Source organism: Ranitomeya imitator, chromosome 8 (genome assembly GCF_032444005.1).
Source record: "Ranitomeya imitator isolate aRanImi1 chromosome 8, aRanImi1.pri, whole genome shotgun sequence".
In the NCBI taxonomy this organism is placed as follows: Eukaryota; Metazoa; Chordata; class Amphibia; order Anura; family Dendrobatidae; genus Ranitomeya; species Ranitomeya imitator.
The window spans coordinates 153,472,234-153,484,988 of NC_091289.1; the positions used below are offsets into that span (position 1 = coordinate 153,472,234).

Genomic DNA, 12,755 nt, shown 5'->3' on the forward strand with positions numbered 1-12,755 from the left:
GTCAGGCTAATACATATCTGATACTAGATGCAGCATAGAATTTGTCACAGGGTTATTTTTTAATTAATTTTTGTTATGTGTTTTAGACGAAAGTGGAACAGATTTATTCGACATATTACATTTTCGAGTTTAATGTAATAGACATATGTTGAGGGTAATTTACTTACACTTCAACAATCTAAAAATAAAAACAGGATGAGGCGTATTCTCCAGAGAGATGTCGTTTTTGTAATGAGCAAAATGTTAGGCGAAAAATACACACAACCTTCTCCGACGACTAACCCTAAGGGACGGCCAATCCAGATGTTGCCTGTTCGGAGCATCTTGGGAGACTGTTCAACAACAGATGGATTTTTGAGAAAAGTTCATCCTGGTATTCCAAATTCTTCATATGTCCCCACCCCACCCCTCCGATTAACAAATTGCAAAATATTACCTGGTTGTTTGGCTTCGTTGACAAACATTTTCCAAAATAAATAGTTTCCTTCGAGCAGAGACCTTCACAGGCTGATCCGTCGATAATCCCCTTCCGGTATTTGTCACACTGGAAGAAAAGGTCAAGGCGAAAATAATTAGGTGTTATACAGTATTATCTCTCGCACATCATTTCAATCACTATTATCCCAATTATTCTGTATGCCACAATCAGATAATCAGTGACCGGGCTCCTGTATAATCCGCAATCAATATACTGGGAGGTATTCTTATTGCAGAAGATAGATCTGACCTTAAAAGGATGAGTAATTATTAGTGATGAGTGAAAGTGCCCGGATAGTGTGTTATCCGAGTATCTTGGGCATGCTCGAATATGTTCTAGTCCCTGCGGCTGCATGTCTTGTGGCTGTTAGACAGCCTCAACACATGCGGGGATTGCCTGTTCTAAAGGCAGCAAAACATGCAGCCCCACGAACGCGAACATATTATTCGAGCAAGCCAGTGATGATTGAATATGCTGGGATAAGATGTTATCCATGCATGCTCGTGTGCTAACCAAGTGTCTTTGGCATGCTCGAAAACTATGTTGGAGTCCCCGCCGCTGCATGTCTCGCGGCTGTTTGACAGCAGCAACACATGCAGGGATTCCCTGTTTGTTTGTTAGACATGCAGCCTCAGGGACTTGAACTGATTTTTCGAGCACACCAAAGACACTCTTAGCACACGACATGAGCATGCTCTGATTCAGATAACTTATCCGAGCACGTTCGCTCATCACTAGTAATTATACATATACTAATCATTAGGTCAGCACAGTGGCTCAGTGGTTAGCAGTACAGCCTTGCAGCATTGGAGTCCTGGGTTAAAATCTCACAATGGACAACATCTGCAAGAAGTTTATATGTTCTCCCTGTGTTTGTGTTTTTCTTCCTTAGAAAAAAGGTCAACAAAATGCAAGGAAAAAAAAAGGCAAAAACCAAAAATGACATTTTACAGATCCCTTTCATTTTGCTGCTACTGTAAAATGCTGCCCTTGTTCATGTCTAAAAAAATTGGATGTAAAAACTGCAGCAAAAATATTACGTGTGAAATAAAAGTTCTGTGCGGGGACAGTATACATTTTCTTGAGGGTGTAGGCATATTAGGTATAGGAGGTCGAAAGTTACACTTTAAAACCAAGAAGCCTACGGTAGGCCAATATTCCTCTGCTATAAGGGAGGACCCCTGTGCTATAAAGATGGCGGCTCGGCGACAGATTTTGATCCAGGAGCTTCACTTCTATCCTGATCTGCGTAAACTGTTTCACTGGCCATCATTGGAAACAGACAATAATATTTTCGCTCAGCTAAACTCTTCCAAATGTTTCCAATGTTACATTAATGGTTTCATTAGTGGTCTTCAAATGCAAATCATGTGAGCAGACAATGAGCCAGGAAGGAAAGTTGGGGAATTTCAGCTGTGAAGTCGCTAGAATAGTGAATTCAGCTCCAGTTAGGGTACATTACAGCCCGATATATATAGATCAGTGTTTTTGAAAAGTTATACAACTTTGTAAGGAATATGATGCTAATTATTACAAAGACAGCAAATAACCACAGTTTTATGTGCAACCGACTGTGATTGGATTAGGCTACTTTCACACTAGCGTCGGATTCGGCCTGTTGCATTGCGTCAGGCCGAGATTCCGACGCTAGCGTTTGTTGCGCCGCACAACGGGGGCAGCGGATGCATTTCTCCGGCGCATCCGCTGCCCCATTGTAAGGTGCGGGAAGGTGGGGGCGGAGTTCCAGCCGCGCATGCGCGGTCGGAAAAAGCGGTCCGTCGGCTGCAAAAAACGTTACATTTAACGATTTTTGCTCCCGGTGGTCCGCCACAACACGGCGCAACCGTCACAAGACGGTTGCGATGTGTGTCAATACGTCGCAATGCGTCGGTAATGTAACTCTATGGGGCAAAAACGCATCCTGCAAACAACTTTGCAGGATGCGTTTTTTTCCCCTAAATGACGCATTGCGACGTATTAAAAAAAACGCCAGTGTGAAAGTAGCCTTAGTGACATAAAGCAGAAGTGAGAACTGTAAATCAGTCTTCAGACATTTTCGGACCGCCATTGTAACTTCCTTATGCTCTGTAAAATAACATGCAACCAAAAAATAAAAAATGATGATTTGAAATGGTCGCGTTGAGTGGTGTTGTTTTTGCTTTTGTCATTTTATATCCAGTAGGCAAAAATAATCTGATAATCTGGAGCACCATTCTCATGTATGCCAGATTACACCACACAGGAATGCCCACAGGAATTCAGGCAGCAGCCACATGCAGAAAATTGCCAACATGTTTCCTTATGATAGTGACTGTATTCCCTCCCGTCACTATGATTCTTCTAAACATGTTTCTAATTATGAGGCTTAAGAATAATTGGGCTAATTAAAGGCTGTTAGAAGAGTGCACCAAGCTCATACTAAAGCCTTGGGGACGGAATCAGACAGAAATTTGTAGCAGATTACAACATTGTTATTTTAGTCTCCGGCATGCAGACAGCACATGTTTAAAAGGAAAAGCACGTTTGTCTTCTAGCAAATGTGAGCACATTATAAAATAATATATACAGATATATGTGCCGGGCTCAGACTGCAGCACCCAAAAGCGATTGCACCAAGGAACATAGGCAGGAAAAATAATGTGACCTGCCTATTCTCGCCTATGTAGGTAGTGACTGATAAATGATAGTGACGCACACGATTAGCCCATGTCCGTTCCCTGCTCTACCGGCAGTCCATTCATTTTGTTCATGCGGATTCTGCCGGAGAACAATGCACCAAATTCATTGGGAAGCGTGCACAAAAAATAAGTGTTGAGCAACAATTTAGCTGCACTTGTATTTTATTCCTGACAGGTCATCAGAGCCATATTCCCTAAATATTCCTACACTAGGGTGGAAGATTCTATTCCAAATCGCCAGGCCAATGCCAAGTGACTTGCTGGTGCTCACCCCCTATCTTCTCCTCCCCCTGGGAAATTAGGATACATGATCAGGATAGTCTCAGACTTTGCCAAACACAGATGACTGGTGGCCAAATGATGCTTTGGCCGATCGCTCATCCAAGAGCCATCTCAACCAATTCTCCCTTACACAGGAGCACGTTAACTCAAGCGAGTGCTCCTGTGTGCGCTACGAGAAAGCCGGCTGCTGACACTTTGGCCAGAAGCTTATCTCAGGGAGAACAATGTGATTGGCAGTCCGAAATAATACTTATGCAACCACCATCTCTCCCAACCATCAGTCAGCCAGTGCCCCATACACATAAGGACGTTGGCTGAACCTGTTGATATTGGCAGGTTCAGTCAATATTAGTCTAATGTGTATGAGGAAATTCAGTTAACCCCCAGCAGTTAACTAATCTACAAAAGCTGGCCATACACAATAGATACTGGTCGGATGAACAATCAATTGGCCGATAGCGCTCTCTCTCCACTCCACCATACACAGGAACACTTGGCTGGCAGCCAGGGCTGGCGGCAGCACCCGGGCAAGTGCTGGGGCCCTGTGCAGGCGGGGGGCTCACTTGCTGTTGGGGACACCGGTGCACTGTGGGGCCCAGCGCCTGTTTTAGTGCAGGCACCCGTGAGTGTGCCCCCCCACCGCTTGCTCAGGGCCTCAGAATTTATGATACTTACCTCTTCCTGCTCCACCGATGTGCCGTCTTCCAACTGAAGTCAGAGATCGCGATGACGTCACGTCTGTGCACCCTCTGCCTGAACAGTCACAGTGCAGAGAGATGGAAGACTGTGACGCTGAGGAGTCCGGAGCAGAGCAGCGGCCAGCGAGGAGAGGTATTTCATTTTTTTTAATGTTTGGAGCAATATATGGGGCCCATCATATATGTGGCCCATTATAGACTGGAGCATCATATATGGGACCATCACATACCAAAGCATCATATGGGGCCCATCATATATGGAGCATCATATAGGGTCCATTATATATGGAGCATTATATGGGGTTTATTCTGTATGGAGCAATATAATAGGCCTATTATATACTGTATAAAGCAATATATGGGGCTTGTTATTCTGTATGGAGCAATATATGGGGCCTATTATACATGGAGCATTATATGGGGCCTATTCTGTATGGAGCAATATATGGGTCCTATTATATACTATATGGAGCAATATATTGGGCTCATTATTCTGTATGGAGCAATATATTGGGCTCATTATTCTGTATGGAGCAATATATGGGGCTCATTATTCTGTATGGAGCAATATATGGGGCTCATTATTCTGTGTGGAGTAATATGTGGGACTAATTATTCTGTATGGAGCAATATATGGACTAATTTTTCTGTATCGAGCACTATGTGGTGCCCATAATACTTTATAGAGGACTATAGTGTCCGATTTTTGAGCTATTGATATCAGTCATGTAATGTAAGAAGTGAAATCTTTGGCATTGTATTGTACCTATATTTCTCTGCTGTATCTGTGCATTAAGAATTGTGGTATGTATTAAAGGGGCCCCCGGAGACTCTTTTTCCCGGGAGGGGGGGTGGTCATCGAAAATCTGGAGCCCTCTCTCCACTCCCCCTATACACAGGAATGCTCGGCCGGCAGCTCGCTCTCTCTGCATTCCATTATGTACAAGGCGGATCAACCGGTAGCTCTCCCTCTCCACTCCACCATACAAAGGAATGCTTGGCCGAATGCTCTCTCTCCACTTCCTCATGTACAGGAGGGTTTGGCTGGCAGCTCTCTCTCCATTCCCTCATGTTCAGGAAGGTTTGGCCGGCAGTTCTCTCTCTCCACTCCCTTAAGTACAGGAAGGTTTGGCTGGCAGCTCTCTCTCTCCTCTCCCTTAAGTACAAGAAGGTTCGGCTGGCAGCTCTCTCTCTCCAATCCCTCATGTACAGGAAGGCTTGGCTGGCAGCTCTCCCTTTCCACTCCCCATACACAGGAAAGCTCAGCCCTGCAGCTTGCACTCTTTTTCTACTTACGCCAAGGCAGGCAGCTCTCGCTCTCTCCAATGTCTTATACAAAGAAAGGCTCAGCCGAGCACTCCTGTGTTATCTATTCCAGCAGAGATCCCCAACCTGTAGCTTATGAGCCACATGTGGCTCAAGAGCCCATGATGTGTGGCTTGCAGTTGCCTGCCAGCTTGGAGCATTAGCACCAGGGGTATCTGTATGGGGGTAAGATAGGAAACCATGGGGCTATGCATACTGCCTTAGTGTGATTTCAGTGGAAACGCTTTGACTGTTATTATACCGGTAATGGGGGCTTTGAGTGTCACTGCTGTGAGTGGGACAGGAGCTGGATGTGGCTCGTGACCCTCTCTCGTAGCTGAATGTGGCTCCTGACCCTCCTTCTTAGTTGAATGTGGCTCTCAAAGTCAGAAAGGTTGGGGACCCCTGTATTAGAGTCACTGCCAGACTCCTCTGACAGTTGCTTAACTCCCTGAAGAACAAGAGGTATTGTCCTTCAAAATTCAACATGTCGGATCTTCCCCATCATCTGTTGTGAGAGGCTCGGAAGGCCCCTATAACAATATAAACGGTTGGCCAGTCAAGCCAACAACAGAAGGTATGGCGGACTTTACGAATATGTATGGAGACCTTCACTTCATGTTCCTCCTCATCATGAAATGTAAACTAGGCAGATCTTATTTGGGGGGAGTTCACATTTGCAGCACCAAACGACACAGGCAGAAAGCACTTAATACTCCGCGCTGACCAATCTGTAATAAATCGTCCAGTGCAGATAAAATGCCAATGTTCTTGGCCACACAAGTCCTGTTTAGACAAGATGGTGCACTGGTAAGAGATCATGTGACCCCATGAACGAGTATTTTGCTCATTGACCAGGTGATCGTCAGCCTGTTTACACTGAAAGATTATAGTGAAACGAGCATTTCTATGAAGTAGTTTAGTCGGCTGCCATCTAATGTTTATGGCCAGGTTTAGACATTAAGCCCACTAGTTGCCAACATCCTAATTTTCATACCGACTATTTCTATTATAATAATAATAATACTTTGTTGTTTCTTTAAAATAATGAATTCTAAGTAGAGATAGGAGAAAAACACCGGCAGGAAAAAAAGCATACATATATTAAGATGTGTGTATGGAGCTGCTAAACATGCGGATGAAAAATAAAAAAAATGTAATAGAACTTTTACTAGCTTTTGAGCTTCAGTTATCCAAAACAAAACTGCAAGACAAAGTTATAATAAACAATAAATAAGATATATACGAATTTGGTGGTGTAACCTGTGGGATTTTGACAACACATGTGCGATTATTCTCCCCCTTTAATATTACATGGTTGCACTCTATCAGTCTGCCAACTTCCATGTGTTTAGTCTCGCTTCCACAGAGCAAACGAAGCTTCCATGTGGTGTCACAAAACAAGTAATCAGCTTCACTTTTTTCAAAATATAGAAGGAAGAGAAAAACAAGCAAAACAACAAAACAGATGTTTCTATCCATTACGTTCCACAATGTAGGTGACCATAAGGCAAATAGCTTTGCTACCAACTTGCACAATCTTGGCGGTTTTTTTTTCCCTTTTTAAGACTGTAGTAACAGGTTTTACCAGTAAAAATCAGACAAACAATTAAAAATTTGATAACTGTGATTTGCAGTAAAAATGTAACTTTTCACCCATATCCACATGATGTTATGTTTAAAGAGTCAGATCGAGCACAATTTTCTTTATTTAATTAGGGCAAAAATAATACATATTTTTATATGTAGATAGAATAAAATATAATTATTGGAAAAAAAAAAAGTGTTGTACTGTGTTTGGTTGAGACAATAGACACAACTCCCTCTCTGGCGGGCTATGAAGGAAGAGTCCTCATTGACCGCTAAAGCTGCTGCCAGATATCTCTGGCGAGGTCTTATATCTTAGGTGACCAAAAGGACTGGCACATCAAAATCGGATACGCTGGGTCATTATCTCCTCAGAAACCATCTGTCAGAACCCCATACATATTAGACTGTTATCCGAATAAGTCGATTTTGAAAAGAGTTTTAGACGACTTCAGTCTACGGTGTACGGGGGGTCTTTTTTTTTTTTAGTAGTAGCGTGGAGTCTGTTGGTGGATAAGCGAGATACATAGGACTCCCACAGATAACTGGAGCCTGATAGTTATATTATGATAGCATAAAAGTCACATCATGAAGGTCATATGAAGACAGCACTTACAATGGTAGTTTTACACTCATGTCCCCTGCAGAGCTCCGTGTACGAGTTGTATCGAACATATATCACCCAGCTGCCGATGAACACCGCCAGCCATGAGAAGAAGAGGTATTTAATCCGCATATATGACAAGCGAGCCTGTGGATACAAAACCCAGCCGTGTTACCGTGATCGGCCATTCATCTGCTCATGCAATTAATACTCCATCATACTATTCTCTAAAACATTTCTCATCACCTAAGAAAAAAAGTTTTAATCCAATTTGAAATAATTAGCGGTTTCAAGCCCTGAAGAAAAGCAATTTCTAAAGTGGAACGTTTAGAAGAAAAGAACAAAAGTAAATGCGTTTTCTGCTAGAAAACACTTGGGATGTTCTGTAAAAATGTATTTCTATCCAGCTATAAAAACATCTACATATTCTAAAGGGGGTATGTTCACACGTTCAGGATTTCCATCCTTTTTTTTTCCTGACTGTTTTTTAAAAAACTGCAGCTCTTGGCAGAAAACGCAGGTCCTTTTTTTGGTCCTTTTTTGGTCCGTTTTTGATGCGTTTTTTGATGCGTTTTTTGATGCGTTTTTTTGATGCAGTTTTCTAGCCAGAGTCTGTGTGTTTTCTAGGAATTTTTTTAGGGTTAAAATGGCTGAAAATACCCTAACCCTACCCCTAACCCTAACCCTACCCCTAACCCTACCCCTAACCCTACCCCTAACCCTAACCCTAACCCTAACCCTACCCCTAACCCTAACCCTACCCCTAACCCTAACCCTACCCCTAACCCTACCCCTAACCCTACCCCTACCCCTATTCTAACCTTAGTGAAAAAAAAAAAAAAAAATTCTTTATTTTTTTTATTGTCCCTACCTATGGGGGTGACAAAGGGGGGGGTGTGTCATTTACTATTTTTTTATTTTGATCACTGAGATAGGTTATATCTCAGTGATCAAAATGCACTTTGGAACGAATCTGCCGGCCGGCAGATTCGGCGGGCGCACTGCGCATGCGCCCGCCATTTTGCAAGATGGCGGCGCCCAGGGAGAAGACGGCCGGACGGACACCGGGACGCCGGGTGAGTATAAGGGGGGGAGATTAGGGCACGGGGGGGGCATCAGAGCACTGGGGGGGGGGCATCGGAGCACTGGGGGGGGCATCGGAGCACGGGGGGGCGGGATCGGAACACGGGGGGGGCAGCCACACTCCGCCCACGCACTTCCGCCCGCTCCCCGCACTTCCTGCTGCAGCGGTTCTGCACATCAAACCGCAGTAAAACCCGCAGATATATTTTTGATCTGCGGGTTTTACTGCGGTTTGGACCTCACAATGGAGGTCTATGGGTGCAGAACCGCTGCGGCTCCGGAAAAAGAATTGACATGCTCCTTCTTTTTTCCGGGAGCTATTCAGCGCGTCTTTTTTTTTACAATTTCCGGACCATGTGCACAGTGTGTCCTGTTTTCCATAGGGTACAGTGTACTGTACCCTGCATGGAAAACAGCTGCGGAAGCGCAGCGGCAAAACCGCCGCGGTTCCGCGGTAAAAAACGCACTGTGTGAACATGGCCTAATAGCCATCATGGGCTGTATATCTCCATTTTTATTAAAATTATACAAGAGCAGGAAATGATGATGTAGGATCCTATATCATGGACTGAGATAAATGTGACTATAGGACCATATTATTCATATCTGCACGAGAGTGCCGCTGCTTGGAATCTAATATGTGATTTAGTGGTGCGTGATCCATTCTATCGTGACCCAAGTCTATAGTGTTAATGGATTTAGAGCAAATGCTAAATACATCAACAATAAAGCACTGAGTTCCCAATGGTGGGATTGGTGTAAACTAAACTTATACGGTTACTGTGTTGAAAAACCTCACAATTTTTTTTTTACTTGAAAGAAAGGTTAATTTTCAAACAGCAAAGTCAATTTTTACAAATTAAAGTTTCCCAAAAGGTGTCTTCCCAGCCTGTTATTCTGTGTGTTCGGAGGGGAAAGCAGCAAATTTAATCTGTCCCCGGGTTGATAACCAAACTAAACAAATGGTTGTCGGATGGGTAAGAATGTGTTATTCATCAGAGAGGTCCTCTGATCTTTCCATTATTATGGAGGCACCAAAACAACTTTCTCTTTTTCAAAAGTTTGGTGGTGGGTCTAGGTCGGGGTGGGAAATTTCTTTTTCTGCCAATAGCCATTTGGATATTTATACCATCTTTCAGGGGCCATACAAATTGCACACTAACTTCGCCCACAAAGTAGGACCTGAGGTGCGCATTGGTGTCAGAACGTTATCCATCATTGCACGCGCCTCTCTGTGTATGCGTGCTCCCAGAGTAAGAAGAAATTCATGGGCTGGCAAAACACTGCTGGACCAAGTACTATGTTCCCCAGGAATCTGCCCAGGAACCAGATATAAGGTCATCGAGGGCAGTAAGCTGCCCATGGGCTGGAGGTTCCCCAAACCTGGTCTAGAACTATGGTCGTAAGTCTAATACACTAATTAACTCTTCCTGAATGCTCTGGATTACTCAAGTCAAAAAATGACGATTTGAAATAGTTGGCAAATCTAAAGACACCCCATAAACTTGCTTCTCCACCCTCCAGAGCGCAATCAGGGCAATATCTTTGGACCAGCAGCAGAGGAAAGTGCAAAAACATGTAGAAGTGGTTCCCTAAACATTCAACCTTTTGTAATGAGGACGTTTTGGGGTCTGAAACATTATTATTTTACTCACTTACATAGCACCATTAATTCCACAGCGCTTTTCAGACATCACTGTCCGCCATCAGTATGTCTTTGTAGTGTGGGAGGAAACTGGAGAACCCGGAGGAAACCCACACAAACATGGGGAGAACATACAAATTCCTTTCAGATGTTGTCCTTGGGGGGGATATTTGAACCCAGGACCCCAGAGTTGCAAAGCAATAGTGCTAACCACTGAGCCATCATACTAGCCATATAAAATGTCTTTGCTAAGGGCTGTGAATAGAATAAAGGGGGTCTGGTGTAGGGGTTATAAACAATGGTGAGTGTACATGCAGCAGAAGTCTAGCAAATGATGCTGAAATTTCAGGACAGTCTGTAAAATCAGATGTTTCCATGATTTTATTTTATCTTTTTAAGCTGGAGGAGCTTGTAGAGACTATTGTGACCATAATTTTCACCATTTTACAGTTCACATTGAATACTACTAGAGTGTTTCTATCAGTTTTCTGGACTGTTGACAACCATATAATAAATTCCTAATGAATCATTATAGTTGGCCAATATTTCCATAAAAATATAGTCTGACACCGATTTTTGGGCAAGTTGTCCAGAAAAAAATATCAAGATGGCATCCTTGGTCTGTCATATGGTTTATATAAAAGGCTGGGCTGGGTGCATATCTTATTTAAGACGTTTGGTGTGTGATCTACGGTATATAGGTTTGGAGGATTTTGTTCTGTGTTTTCTATTTATTTTGGGTGGGTAACATATACTACTTGTGATTCATATGCCATGTGTCAGGGGGATCTCCTTTATAAATGGAAAAAATATTTTGCATGTTTTTAATTTGCATTTAATTTTAAGACCGTAACAAACAGCCCTAAATAAATAGGTTCCTATTTATCTCTGGAACAGTTTGGCAGAAAAAAAAAAGAAGATAAAATTAAATCCTATGGGGAACAAAAGGAATAAAATAAGAGCAAAAATTGCCGACTATATAACCTATTTAAGCGCCAATAACATTTCAACTTTGCCAGCACTGGTCAAAGCATGGACCTTTCCATAAACATTTCCATTTTGTTTTTTTTTGTTTTTTTAGATTAACCCCATCTACCATGGTGACCCTGAATGATCTATCGTGGGAACTATGATTCAACTTTTATATAAAATTCATTGAGAAGTAAATAGGATTCTTCAGCAGCCACCTTACTACGAGTTAAATTCTTGTGACTACCAGTGCAAAAAAAAAAAAACCATAATAAAGTCATGGAAAAATATAACAAGTAAAAATTCTATTGGGATCTCTGAGAAAATATCAAACATTTCTAGGACGTTCCCCTGTAGAGGATTGTTACTTCGATTAGACTATGGGCAGGTTATTTTGCCGGAGAACGATTTCCTGTATAACGGTTGTATCTGGTCATCAAACGCAGAGCAGATCTATTATGACTCAGGTTCTGGAACGTCTCAGTAGACAGAAGCAAAAGCAGTCACAGATTTGGAAGTGTAGACATCTCGTCAGTGACCCTCCTTTACAAGAGGCAACCTTAAGGGAGAGGCCAGTGAAAAGGGAGTAGGCTTAGCTGCTTGATGAACTGCCGATGACGCAACCGTAAGGAAATACTTACGAATCCCAAAGCTAAAAAGCAAAGCTGTAAATGTAGTTATGGATGAAGTAAACTTTAATTCTTAGGTGTTTTCATAGGACTTATTGTTCATGCTACGTAAGTCTGTGAGGACTATTGAGACAAGCACTTGGTTACTCTGGACTAATCCTTCATCCCATCGTCTAACCACACCTCCCAAAACAAGACTGACATGATCTGCAAGAGTGACGTCACTGTCGACACTTTGCAAATCTCGAACATGCCCCTGACATTCGGCCTCCTTGGGAATGTGCAATAAAGCAGAGAGTATGCTCACCAGCGACCTGCGAATGCTCATGGAGGCAAAACCTTGCATGCATGCGCAAGAGTTGCAAAGAGCCAAAAGTGATATTTTTCTTTTAATATGTCAATCAAGATTCGTGCTTACAAGATGGCAGGAAGGAATAATTACCCTTCTGGACTCATCCTCACATATACAGTTAGGGCCAGAAATATTTGGACAGTGACACAATTTTCGCGAGTTGGGCTCTGCATGCCACCACATTGGATTTGAAATGAAACCTCTACAACAGAATTCAAGTGCAGATTGTAACGTTTAATTTGAAGGGTTGAACAAAAATATCTGATAGAAAATGTAGGAATTGTACACATTTCTTTACAAACACTCCACATTTTAGGAGGTCAAAAGTAATTGGACAAATAAACATAACCCAAACAAAATATTTTTATTTTCAATATTTTGTTGCAAATCCTTTGGAGGCAATCACTGCCTTAAGTCTGGAACCCATGGACATCACCAAACGCTG

The 12,755-nt window shown here is 42.6% G+C and overlaps 1 protein-coding gene across 3 annotated transcripts in view; it reads right to left on the reverse strand.

Annotated features, from left to right (window-relative positions):
- DIPK1A (divergent protein kinase domain 1A) overlaps positions 1 to 12,755 on the reverse strand; it is a 149,927-nt gene that overhangs the window by 21,138 nt on the left and 116,034 nt on the right. For all 3 annotated transcript variants that reach the window (XM_069737574.1, XM_069737575.1, XM_069737576.1), the window contains exons 3-4: positions 7,645 to 7,779; positions 437 to 544 (exon numbers count right to left, since the gene is read on the reverse strand). In XM_069737574.1, the coding sequence (XP_069593675.1) occupies positions 437 to 544; positions 7,645 to 7,779 (243 nt within the window). The remainder of the gene's footprint in view (positions 1 to 436; positions 545 to 7,644; positions 7,780 to 12,755) is intronic.